Raw genomic sequence first — 14,293 nt, 5'->3', positions numbered from 1 at the left:
TTGACTGAGTTTAAGTCTATGCCACACTATATTTGCACGTTCATACAGCTATATAATTCTGTTACATAATAGATTTGTGCTTTAGATTTTGATATATATACACACCATGTGACTCTATATATATATATATATATATATATATATATATATATATATAATAAGCACAGATGATGTGACGTACCGAATGAAAGTGCTGGCAGGTCGATAGACACACAAACAAACACAAACGGACACAAGCAGACATTTGGCCCAAACTCTTTGCCTTTACAAATGTCTGCTTGTGTCTGTGTATGTGCGGATGGATATGTGTGTGTGTGTGTGAGTGTATACCTGTCCTTTTTTCCCCCTAAGGTAAGTCTTTCCGCTCCCAGGAGTGGAATGACTCCTTACCCTTTCCTTTAAAACCCACATCCTTTCGTCTTTCCCTCTCCTTCCCTCTTTCCTGACGAAGCAACCGTTGGTTGCAAAAGCTAGAATTTTGTGTGTATATTTGTGTTTGTTTGTGTGTCTATCGACGTGCCAGCACTTTCGTTTGGTAAGTCACATCATCTTTGTTCTTAGATATATTTTTCCCACATGGAATCTTTCCCTCTATATATATATATATATATATATATATATATATATATATATATATATAAAAACAAAGATGAGGTGACTTACCGAACAAAAGCGCTGGCAGGTCGATAGACACACAAACAAACACAAACATACACACAAAATTCAAGCTTTCGCAACAAACTGTTGCCTCATCAGGAAAGAGGGAAGGAGAGGGGAAGACGAAAGGAAGTGGGTTTTAAGGGAGAGGGTAAGGAGTCATTCCAATCCCGGGAGCGGAAAGACTTACCTTAGGGGGAAAAAAGGACAGGTATACACTCGCACACACGCACATATCCATCCACACATACAGACACAAGCAGACATATGTGCATGTGTGCGAGTGTATACCTGTCCTTTTTTCCCCCTAAGGTAAGTCTTTCCGCTCCCGGGATTGGAATGACTCCTTACCCTCTCCCTTAAAACCCACTTCCTTTCGTCTTCCCCTCTCCTTCCCTCTTTCCTGATGAGGCAACAGTTTGTTGCGAAAGCTTGAATTTTGTGTGTATGTTTGTGTGTCTATCGACCTGCCAGCGCTTTTGTTCGGTAAGTCACCTAATCTTTGTTTTTATATATAATTTTTCCCACGTGGAATGTTTCCTTCCATTATATATATATATATATATATATATATATATATATATATATATATATATATATATATATATATAAACAAAGATGTAGTGACTTACCAAATGAAAGTGCTGGCAGGTCGACAGACACACAAACAAACACAAACATGCACACAAAATTCAAGCTTTCGCAACAAACTGTTGCCTCATCAGGAAAGAGGGAAGGAGAGGGAAAGACGAAAGGATGTGGGTTTTAAGGGAGAGGGTAAGGACTCATTCCAATCCCGGGAGCGGAAAGACCTACATTAGGGGGAAAAAAGGACGGGTATACACTCGCACACACACACATATCCATCCACACATATACAGACACAAGCAGACATATTTAAAGACAAAGCAGAAATAGAAATAGCAGCTAATAGAACTTTTTACAGCTGTATCAAAATTTTAAGGATGAGATCACTTAGTACTGAATTCAAAATCCGTTTTTATCAGTCAACTATTGTACCAGTAGCATTATATGGATGTGAAGCTATTACATTCAGGAAAAAAGATGAAGAAAAACTGTTGATATTTGAAAGAAAAATACTAAGAAAAATATTTGGACCAATCTTCGATGAAAATGTCTTGGAGTGGAGGATAAGGAAAAATGAAGAACTACGGGAGCTGTACAAACATAGTACCGTTGTGGAAATGTTAAAGAAGAGAAGACTGAACTGGGCTGGTCATGTAGCAAGGATGCCGGAGAACAGACTACCCAAAATAGCATCCACTAAGAAATTAGAAGGAAAGAGAAGAAGAGGAAGACCTCGAATTAGGTGGATGGAGAATATCCGGGAAGATGCAGCTAGGATGGGCATCAACTCTGATTGGACAACAATTTCTCTGGATAGAAATAATTGGAAGAGGCTCGTAGAGCAGGTGTATGGTCGATAAGGCCTTAGCCACGTGTAAAGTAAGTAACCTATACTTATGTTCATAGGGAAGTGATGATCATACAACCTAAAATTTTCTTGTAATTTCAGAATTTAACTTTGACAATCTGTATTCTATCTTTTGGCATCATTTTGTACACCATTTGGCAAACCTCATAGTAGGTCACAAAATATTGTAAACACACTGTTTCCATATTATTATTCCATATTATTGTCAACAGTATTTTTCAATACCAGTATTATTTTTCGGATTTTGGACAGTTCAGTATTAACTCAGTTGCTTTTCTGAAAACTTTCATGTAATTTTATACACATTACATTGTATTTCAAGCTAAAATTTATGGAAAGGAATGATTTTATAAAATATTTTAGTTTGGATGTTATAAATATTTGAAATTACGAAATATTTGTCACAATTAAAATTTTTATTATTAGACCATTTGACGCTATTTATTATGTTTATTTCTGGATTCATTTATAAAATAATAATATAAATTAATAGAAATTCATTTGTCAAGAAAATTTGTAAACCGTCTGGAATATTGTTATTATCGCAGAGTGAAGTAGCAGTGGACATGCCTCTGATGTGACCAGACATGTTTTTATATTTAGGATTAACAATGTAATTTCAGATTTGTTAGCGTGAAAATTCAAAAGACATTGTTATATAGATAAATGTGAGAGAATAAAATTAACATGAAAACAAAAAATACAGTGCACACTTACTTCAAACTTATTGTCAATTGGAACCATGATAACCTATAATGTCAAAAATTTCAACTTCAAGAATCAGCACCTAGATGTGAAGAACAAGAGCCAATTGTGAGAAGGAAGATGAGTAAAAAGTTTACTGTAAATCTCACTCCTCTCAGAATCTATTAAAAGAGTTAACCATAAAGACAATGACAATCAACAAATGATGTGAGGAAGGGGTAGATTATAATACCATCAGGACTAGGCTGTGTGCAAAAAAATGTCCCCATATTGCCACACGAACTCTGGCAAATTGTCTTCCTTGAGGAGGACAAGTGTACCTGGCTGTAGATTGTCTTTTGTTTGCTGCTGCTGCTGTGATAAGGTAGTCCTTTGACCATCATTCTCACTTATGCTGCTGATACTGCTGGATGAACTGCCATCTCAAAAACCTGGATGATGCCTCTGAATGCAAGCCTGGCTCTGAGACTCTTATCAAGATTTCAGAGTTCACTCGTAAGAACATGGTGTGGAGTAAGATTCAAGAATGCACTTGGGTTATCAGGAAGTTGTATAATGGGCTGGGAATTCAAACACATGTCAATTTGAGTTAGAAGTGTGTATAATTCTTCAAACATCAACACTTGGTTGGCCACAGCTCTCTTTAAATGTGTCTGGATGCATTCTATATATGTTTCCCATAGTCCACCAAAATGCAGAGTGTGATATGCAATAAAATGCCACCCAATAAAATGCCACAATATCCCACTCTGTAATGCATAGTTCTGGATTTCTATTGAATGAAACTGAGAGCTGAACAGTTTATGCAGTTCACTCAGCTCATTCCTTGGTGCCATGAACATCTTCCCATTGTCACTGTAAATATTTATGCAAGTGCTCTACAGTGAAATAAATCTTCAAGGAGCTTGGGATTGAGCTTGGAAGGACAGATCAGTGACAAGCTCATTGTGTATCGCCTTTGTTGTCATGCAAACCAACAATAGAGTGTAAAAATCCCATGCCACTTTCCTTGACGTTGACCTCCACCTGTCCAATGGCCAACTTCACACGTCCGTCCACATCAAACCCACCAACAAGCAACAGTACCTCCATTATGACAGCTGCCACCCATTCCACATAAAACGGTCCCTTCCCTACAGCCTAGGTCTTCGTGGCAAACGAATCTGCTCCAGTCCGGAATCCCTGAATCATTACACCAACAACCTGAAAACAGCTTTTGCGTCCCGCAACTACCCTCCCGACCTGGTACAGAAGCAAATAACCAGAGCCACTTCCTCGTCCCCTCAAACCCAGAATCCCCCACAGAAGAACCACAAAAGTGCCCCACTTGTGACAGGATACTTTCTGGGACTGGACCAGACTCTGAATGTGGCTCTCCAGCAGGGATACGACTTCCTCAAATCCTGCCCTGAAATGAGATCCATCCTTCATGAAATCCTCCCCACTCCGCCAAGAGTGTTTTTCCACCATCCACCTAACCTTCGTAACCTGTTAGTTCATCCCTATGAAATCCCCAAACCACCTTCCCTACCCTCTGGCTCCTATCCTTGTAACCGCCCCCGATGCAAAACCTGTCCCATGCACCCTCCCACCACCACCTACTCCAGTCCTGTAACCCGGAAGGTGTACACGATCAAAGGCAGAGCCACGTGTGAAAGCACCCACGTGATTTACCAACTGACCTGCCTACACTGTGATGCATTCTATGTGGGAATGACCAGCAACAAACTGTCCATTCGCATGAATGGACACAGGCAGACAGTGTTTGTTGGTAATGAGGATCACCCTGTGGCTAAACATGCCTTGGTGCACAGCCAGCACATCTTGGCACAGTGTTACACCGTCCGGGTTATCTGGATACTTCCCACCAACACCAACCTATCCGAACTCCGGAGATGGGAACTTGCCCTTCAGTATATCCTCTCTTCTCGTCATCCGCCAGGACTCAATCTCCGCTAATTTCAAGTTGCCGCCACTCATACCTCACCTGTGTTTCAACAACTTCTTTGCCTCTACACTTCTGCCTCGACTGACATCTCTGCCCAAAATCTTTGTCTTTAAATATGTCTGCTTGTGTGTGTATGTGTGGATGGATATGTGCGTGTGTGCGAGTGTATACCTGTCCTTTTTTCCCCCTAAGGTAAGTCTTTCCGCTCCCGGGATTGGAATGACTCCTTACCCTCTCCCTTAAAACCCACTTCCTTTCGTCTTCCCCTCTCCTTCCCCCTTTCCTGATGAGGCAACAGTTTGTTGCGAATGCTTGAATTTTGTGTGTATGTTTGTGTTTGTTTGTGTGTCTATCGACCTGCCAGCACTTTCGTTCGGTAAGTCACCTCATCTTTGTTTTTATATATAATTTTTCCCACGTGGAATGTTTCCTTCTATTATATTGACTACTAATTTAGTTACATGATGCTTAGGAAGAAGAATTATGGGGTGCTTCTGACTATAAGAAGCTGCTGACTGTCCCAGTTTGTAACCCATGTTTAACCACCATTCCTTGTCCAGAAAGAGATGAAGCAAGATAAGTTTGCTTTCCTTGGAGACTGTTTGATCATATTGTATTTCTTCAGTATCCTTGTAATAGTGTTGCTGTCACATCATATGAATGAATGCCTTTGCTTCTGTGGTGAAGTTCTCCTGCTCGTAACTTTCCTCTTAATGATTTTTCTCAAAATTCTCCTAACATAATTGCTGTTCCTCCATGTGCACAGCACAGCCTTCATTTCTTCTTGCTGCCAGAACCACTGGACGTGACTGAGTAGGAGGTATCTTTACTAACATAGTCAAACCGAATGACGTGTCTTGTAAGGTTGGGTGGTTCTCTCCAGTTAGCTGACCAAGTATCTATACTTAAAAAAAGGTCAGTGGACCCAGCAGATGAATATCACAAGTTTTACTGAATGATGGACCTTTTAATGTTATGTGCTTAGGAAGCTGCCAGATGGAGATTTCAAGGGGTGCTGTTGGGACTGGCCCTCTTATATGAGGCAGTAATGCTGAGACAGCATGTGTTTGGTAGTTAGCAAATCTTGAGGAAAAAATACACGTCACAAACATGCAACGACTCTGTGGTTTGAACATCACTGACACCACTAACTGGTATTGGATGCCAGCTGAGCTGTAATCCCATTCAGTTTGCTAAGCTGCTAGTTATGTCAAGAAGTGCTCCACATTGGAACATCTTCCCATTCTTCTTGGCATTGTTTACAAGAGCAGTTGATAATAGTACTTCTGCATTTTGGTGGTTGTGTTTAACTGTGCAGTATGTTTTCTGTTGTGGTATCACAACTACAGGTGACTTGTTCCTTGTGCAGAAGCGTAGTGTGGTGTTGTTACAAACGCGGCAGCTGCCAGCCTGGTATTCCTTCTACCTATGTTTCGTGCCATGCCAGACAGTGAACCACAGCTTTTGTCTGTTCATAAAGTTTATTCTTCTTGCAACATGCCTCTGTTTGAACTTAGGAAGCCTACTTATTCTTTGAGTCGAATAACAGAATTCACATTTGGGGGCAGTGGTGAGAAATGTTTGTCAAAAATTGTACCCTTCTGCATTAGTAAGCATGGCTTGCTAATGGGACTGCTGCAGCATTTTGTCCAAATAAATAAGCTCTAACATCTGGCAGCTGATTTCTAGACATGCAGCCAGATTTTTCAGATGAGGAAATGTGGTGACTACTGTTTTAGATTTTCACTATTTCCTCAGATTCACACTATTGTGACCCAGAAAAATATGTGACACAAGTACCTCATGCAATTTAATGTCAACCAGCATGACCTCAATCATGTTCAGATTTCTCATTAGATGGCTAATTAATGTCCATGAGTCCTTAGCGGACTCAGTTTTGATGATAGCAGATTCAGAAGTTCTTTTGTGTGCAAATCAACAATTATTATGGGATTATTACAGTTTTGAATAAGCAGATCCCATGCAATCCTGAAGTTACTTTCTGTAACCACTGAGTTTTCATTCAGCTTACAAGCTTCACCAGAATCACATGACAACAAATAATAGTACCATTGTAAAATAGTTAAGGACTCATTGCTAATAACTAGTGCCTTCAAGGTGTTGCGAAAATTCGCAAATTCTGCAATGCCACCATAAAATTTTGGCAACAAAATTGCTTGGAGCTTTATTTCATGTGCATTGCATGAACTTCCAGGATGAGGAGGTAAGACAACTTTGACTTGAGTAATGTCATTATTTTTCATTCAAAATTTAAGCACAAGTCTTCAAATGACTCCCTATCTGCATCATGTGATCCTTCCAGTCATTATTCTCTAACCATCTCAGAATGCCATTGTACTCATCTTTACTTGTATTTAGCAATGGCTGTCTTAGTCTAAAGTAATTGCAATTTGATCCTTCCTGAAAGCTGTTAACAAATGTGCAGGGTCTAGTCACTCATTCCTCAATCACACTATTTTCTTAATTATACTTTATTTTTTGACAGGATCCATAATTAAAAATATCAGCACACAGGATAACATGTTAAGTAAATAGAGCCAGACTGCTTACAGAGTAGGAGAACAGTACCTATGGTGCACTGACAGGGCTGCAGCTGCTGGTGGTTTTGGCAATGGATGGCTTACTGGTGTTATGTTGTCAGAACTGTCAGTCAACAATGTCTCCGGGCTTGAGACGCACTTCACAACATGGTTCTTGTGGAATTTGTGCCCCAGTGACTGAAGAGCTCTACTGCAGATGTACCTCACTCTTGATATGTGGGAGGAACTTATAACACATGCTAATCTGAGAGAATCACACACAAAGCCACAAAAGCTGATGGTCGCAGTTTGTGGTAGGTACAAATCAAAGCGCAACATACTGTTTGTGATGGAACACTTCTGAATAGTTTCATTTGTTTCCATTGTGCCCAGAGGACCGAATTGTAGGCATCCACAAGATGTGTGGTAATTGTGTGATGCCTTGCTCTTTCCTCAATCTATACAAATGCATAGACTCTTTGCAAAGGAAAATAAAATTACATTGTTGTTAATAGTGTATATTTGAGACTACATTGTGAGACATAGTTATAGGTGTGTCTAAGTCACTTGGCTGTCACAGTCAGTCTCTCCTCCCTCTGCCGTCATCTGGCCATCCTATTGTGTGGAAAGCCAGATAGAAATTCTTACTTGCAATGAGTGTCTGGTCACTGCTATGCCCTCTCAATGGCACCTTGCACCAACACAGAACAAACAAAAAAGGGAAAAGTCAGAGTGCAAATGCAGCTTTGTAACAAGAAAGGAAGTAGAGAAGATGAGTGCTTTCTCAAGAAGAAACTAAGTGTGCAAGCTGCAGACAATGTTGTTGAACTTCATTGCTGTTTCTCTATGAATGAGCGCACTCCAAAGTTTTGTGACCAACAGTTTTCGGTACATACCCAGTGGCTGCACATCACACATGTGCAAAAGTCCAAAATTAATCACAAATGTGACAGAAACACAAGTGAATTTAGGGCTACGAAAGTAACAGATGAAGGTGACATACACAGCACATCTGCTGTCAGTGGTTCCATCTCCATAACAATGAAGAACACTTTAAATGTGGCAAAGGTTGTGGCCAAAGACCACACATGTGGCACTTAAGAGGTAACTGGTTTCATTTACAGGAAAATGGTGCAAAGGCATGTGTCTTTTCGAAGCCAAAAGTTACAAAAAGTGATACGCAAAACTGCCATGCTCAATTAGACCACCTGAATTCATGAGATATGATCAAAATGCTCAAAAACAAGTCTGTGACAGGTCTGAAATTCAGTGATGTCAGTGTCTGGAATCACTATGTCCACTCCATACACTGAATGAGAAGGAACTGAAACAAACTTATGAAGTTAGTCCACTCTGATACCTGAGAACCAAACAGAGAAAGATCTCAAGGTGGTGCAAAATTTTTTGTGACCACAGCAGATGGTGTGAAGTCTATTTGCTTCATCATAAATGAGAAGTTGTCAACAAATTTGCTGAATTTCAAGTTAGCAACAGGAAACAAATTGCAGTTATCTAATATAAAGGAGAAACAGCTGTTTTTCCCTGCTTCAGAGTAACAATTTTCCTGCTAACTGTACTGTTACTTTTAGCCTGACTAGGCACAAATGTGTGTTAAGAGTTTTAAATACTTAATTATTAATTAGTTTCTGACATCTTCCTTACTTTGTCAATATATTTGATGACTTGTTCCACATCTCAGCACGCCCTACCTGAGGTTATGTTTCATGAAACATGATTCATGAGTTAATGCTTGAACAAGTAGAATATAGTACACATGAACAACACTCCTCTTTTCTCACTTAAGAAAACAATCATCACATATTATCCAAACAATGCAAAGACATATTAGCAAACTGTAGTCCATATAATGTTAACTGATTGTTTTCTTATAGTTTGTGTTACCTTTTTTGATGTTTTACTTTAAAATTCAGAGTCAGGTTCTTTATTGCTGTTGACCTCATGCACTGAAACAAGCTTTACATTGATGACATGATGCAACAGCAATCACTGTACTAATCACATATGTTTTATTTATCCTATATTAACCAGTTGTACAAAATAACTATCATAAACCAGAAACTCAATTTTTACATTACAAGCATCAAAGAAGTCTCTTAAACTGTAAAATGGATTGTCTATTTACCAATTTTACAATTTACTTTTAAAATTGTTGACACATATGTTGAGTTCATAATGTGGTAATTCATTAAAAAATTTCAGGCACCTCACTTTGTGAGTATTGCCCTTTCTGTCAGCCTATGCCTAGGAATGTCTATACATTTTTTGTTTCTGGTGTCATAACAGTGCATATTCTCTCAGGTGTTAAGCTCTGTTATGTTGTTTTCAACATGTATTAATGATGCATAGATATCAAGATTTATCACTGTCAATACTTTGATCTTACTGAATAAAGGATGGCAGTGCTCCTTTGGATTTATCTTATACATTATTAATAGAACCTATTTCTGATTCAGTAGTACATCACTGCCATGACATGAGTGACCCTATAGCAACAGCTCCTAAGGTGTGAGAGACTGAAAAAGTCCAAAGTAACTTGTCTAAAGATATTTATTACTCACTAGATCAGCTAATTTCCGTATGAGACAGGACACCCATGAAATCTCTTTGCAGATATGGTTAATGTGGGGTTGCCAGTTTATTTCGGAATCAATATATATTCCCAACAGTTTTACAGATTTTGATTTTACATCTATAGCTAGTCTCAGCTGCAGATGCTGAATTTTTTCTGGTTCACACAGTAGTTTGTAGATGATAGTCAGTTTAGAGAAAAAGAAAGTGTCCTGTGACTTCTGGTGAAACCTTTGTTGTGACCTGTGGTAATTAAAGTTGTATCATTTTCATATCAGATAACTTACTGAAGTCCAACATAACATGGCAAATCATTAATTGCAACAATGAAGATGGTCCAAGGACAGAATCATGGGGTACACTAGACATGACTTTCTTCGAGGTAAAATGCCTAGTTTGAACTGACACAAAATTTCTCCTGCTATTTAGATAAGAATCAATTAATTATAAAGGTGTATTGAGAATGAGATTTTCACTCTGCAGCGGAGTGTGTGCCAATATGAAACTTCCTGGCAGATTAAAACTGTGTGCCGGACTGAGACTCGAACTCCGGACCTTTGCCTTTCACGGGCAAGTGCTCTACCATCTGAGCCACCCAAGCACAACTTATGCCCCATCCTCACAGCCTTACTTCTGCCATTACCTTGTCTCTTACTTTCCAAACTTCACAGAAGCTCTCCTGCAAACCTTGCAGATCTAGCACTCCTGGAAGAAAGGATATGTGGAGACATGGCTTAGCCACAGCCTGGGGGATGTTTCCAGAATGAGATTTTCACTCTGCATCAGTGTGTGCACTGTTTTAATCTGCCAGGAAGTTTCATATCAGCGCACAATACGCTGCATAGTGAAAATCTCATTCTGAAAACATCCCCCAGGCTGTGGCTAAACCACGTCTCCGTGTATCCTTTCTTCAAGGAGCACTAGTTCTGCAAGGTTTGCAGGAGAGCTTCTGTGAAGTTTGGAAAGTAGGAGACGAGGTAGTGGTGGAAGTAAGGCTGTGAGGATGGGGCGTGAGTTGTGCTTGGGTGGCTCAGATGGTAGAGCACTTGCCTGTGAAAGGCAAAGGCCCCGAGTTCGAGTCTCGGTCCAGCACACAGTTTTAATCTGCCAGGAAGTTTCTATAATGGTGTATTATTTATTCCATGATATTGTAGTCTGGCTAGTAAGATGTGAAAGGATATACAGTCAAATGTCTTACTCAAATCAAATAGCACAAGAGAGCTATTATTTTCAAATGCAGTTAATGTCTGATTAACAATTTCAAAGACTTTTTCTTGTAAAAAACCATGCTGTCTATTACAAAGAAGGTCATGATTTTCTAAGCAGTTATTGAGCTGTATGTGAAAAATAGCCAGTAGCTGTCTACAATTTTTGAGTTTGAAAATTTTGAAGCTATGCTAAGACAAAATTTTCAATTTATCAGATTGCGTTAATAATATAACTCCCACAAGTTTCTCTTTAGCTGTAATGCAAAATTTTATAATTACTGAATTGGGGGGTACTGACTTTATATGGTAATCAGCCCATGTCTGGTAATATTGGTCCAGAAGAAGAGAAGAACCTGTGAACTCATAATTTGTTTTCATCCATATGGGAGGACTCCATGCTGCTGCTTTCAATTTCAGGTTTTGGTTCCTCAGATTCCGGGCCCATTTAATCAAAGGCATCTGTGAAATATAACACCACATAAATTAATTCATGTGTCAACCGTTTATTGCAGTACAATTCTATCAAAAAATTGTTTCCTTTTCTCTTAATTACAGCAATAACCTGTATTGTTTTTGTGTTCGACAATACTTGCGGCTTTAATATAAAATGTCAGCTGATGACTTTGTCAGTATTATGCAGCTATTACATCTCAGATGTTAGCCACTACATGATAAGAATGAAGGGAGAATATGCAATAATAAGGGGTCATGAATATGATTATAGTACTAGTTCAAGAAGAGTGTGTAAACTCATTGTGAAAACTCACTTGGATGATATAAGATGTAACACATTTTAGTCCTTAGCTTTCTGTCATAACCAAGGCAATGAAAAGCAAAGGCAGTCAAGAGTAAAGGCAACCAAGGGTAAAGGCTACCAAAAGTTAAGGCTACCAGGTATTAAAACTAATCTAGGTAATCTTGAGTTAGGCATCTAGAAGTAACAGATCCCAAAGTTGCCTTGGTGATGTAGGATTAAGGCAACCCAGGGTTAGGGCAAAGCAAAGGACATGGAATATTAGCTGAACAGTGTGGATTTTGTCTTGAAAACACATTATAAGATGAACATCAATGAAAGTAAAACAAGGGTAATGGATTGCAGTCAAATTATGTCAGACAGTGCTGAAGGAATTAGGTTAGGAAATGAAACACTAAAAGTTGTAGATGAGTTTTGTTATTTGGGCAGCAAAGCAACTGACAGTAGCCACAGCAGACAGGATATAAGATGCACACTGGCTATAGGATGAAAAGCGCTTCTGGAAAAGAGGTATTTGTTAATATCTAATATAAATTTAAGTGTTAGAAAATCTTTTCTGGAGTATTTTTCTGGAGTGTAGCTTTGTATGGAAGTGAAACACGGATGATAAGCAGTTCAGACAAAGAGAATAGAGGCTTTTGAAATGTTTTGCTACAAAAAAAATGCTGAAGATTAGCTGGATAGATCAAGCAGCTAACAGTGAGGTATCAAATCAAATTCCAGAAAAAATAAATTCATGGGACAGTTTGACTAAAAGAAGTGATCAGTTGATAGGACACTTCCTGACACATGAACAAATCATCAGTTTGGTAATGGAGTGAAGTTCTGGGGATAGAATATGAAGATAGATGCCAAGGGATGAATACAATAAGCAGATTCAGATAGATGTGGGCTGCAGTGGTTATTTGGAGATGAAAAGGCTGGCAGAGGATAGAGTAGAATGGAAAGGTGCTTGAAACCACTGTTTGGAATAAAGGACACTACAAAAATACACCACCACAATTTTTCAGTGCTACTGAGAAAAGTAACGAAGCTGCCACAACTGTTGAAAAAGGCCACGGTGAGCAGGAATTAGACCTAAAACCATTGCATTAGATTTCCACATGATGAGCCACCCCAGAGGCCAGCAATGCAGTAACATCATTATGGCAGATAGACTGGGCACTTGCAGGCTGGTTACTGCACCTCCAAGTGGAGGGTTTGTTTTATGCATTTCTTGTGGCGAAACAGCAAAACAATTCCAGAGGACCACCTTCACAATCTCAAGCTTTTGTACTAGAGGTTGGCAGAAAAAGGACTCAAATGTACCATACACAAATGTTTTTTCATGCAACTATCCTTGACATATTGGGGCTCAAACCTTCAGCAAAGGGATATGCATCAATGAATGATGATGTGCTCGTAACCTGTATGGAATTTATGTCTAACATTGCATCTAACATTTTCTAGCAAATTACAATGCTATCTTGACTGTTACCTGGTGAAGCAGCCTGGTGGCTATCCTTCACTGCACATTCTTGGGTAGTCTGCACCTACTGCTGGCACATGTGCTGCTGAGGCCCCTCCTTTTCAAGTGGGCAACATAATGTGGGCCTGCAAGTCAGACACCACCCAACTTAGGTCCACAGAATGATTTCTATCCACCGTAGGTCCTCGAAGTTTAGTATCGCTTCTGCCCAAGGACTTTGGTGGAACTGACAAAATCTGCCCTCCTGATCAGCAGGTGCTGGTATCTCCATCCCTGACAGACCCTCCAGTTACATAGTGGCTTATGCATCTTGCACAGTCTGTCATCCTGCATTGACCTACTACAGCAATGCCAACCACCTCCCTCGATTGCAGCTGTTTCACCAGGTCATGCACCACTTTAGTCTCCTCCACTGACAGTCACTGCTAGGGAGGAAGAGGGGTGGGAGGGAGGAGGGGGGACTGAGGGAGATTACCACTTGATACCACTATGGAGACCAGATAGATGGTGATATGTTACTGTTGGCTGTTGTATCGCTGTTAGCCAGAGGGCACTGGTCACTAGGTGTACACTCTGATGGAACGACACCAGAATCTGATGTATAAGTCAGCCCTAGAACAGTTATGATGTCATCTGTGGAGTGTACAGCAGGTGTTTTACTCGCTTGGCTCAGGTTCTAATATTGTGGATTCTGTTCGTCAAAGGCAGAAATTTGAGACAGCGCAGAATGGACTTTACTTTCATACACTGACTTAAGTTAGCCTGCACTGTCTTCCAAGGAGCATCCTGCATATATCTCTTGTTGTATATGAATTGAGGCAAGCTCGTGCTAGTTTATATGCAATTCACTTTTGCAAAACTAATTATGTAGCACATTGTGTCAAAATCAATCAACTTACTTTCAGTGCATGAGCAGTTTACTACAGTGGCTGTCTAGCACTCCAAAAGAACAGAAAAACAATAAAGTC

General features: G+C 39.6%; 1 protein-coding gene across 1 annotated transcript in view; it reads right to left on the bottom strand.

The window, feature by feature from the left end:
• The window catches only part of LOC124615990 (lysosomal acid glucosylceramidase-like), a 182,763-nt gene that overhangs the window by 88,906 nt on the left and 79,564 nt on the right, over window positions 1-14,293 (bottom strand). Inside the window, exon 6 of the mRNA XM_047144199.1 lies at window positions 11,402-11,562. Coding sequence (XP_047000155.1) covers window positions 11,402-11,562 — 161 coding nt within the window. The remainder of the gene's footprint in view (window positions 1-11,401; window positions 11,563-14,293) is intronic.

The sequence above is a fragment of the Schistocerca americana genome, chromosome 5 (genome assembly GCF_021461395.2).
Source record: "Schistocerca americana isolate TAMUIC-IGC-003095 chromosome 5, iqSchAmer2.1, whole genome shotgun sequence".
Classification (NCBI taxonomy): Eukaryota; Metazoa; Arthropoda; class Insecta; order Orthoptera; family Acrididae; genus Schistocerca; species Schistocerca americana.
The sequence above is the reverse complement of the archived record's forward strand: the minus strand, read 5'-3'. Positions and strand labels throughout refer to the sequence as shown.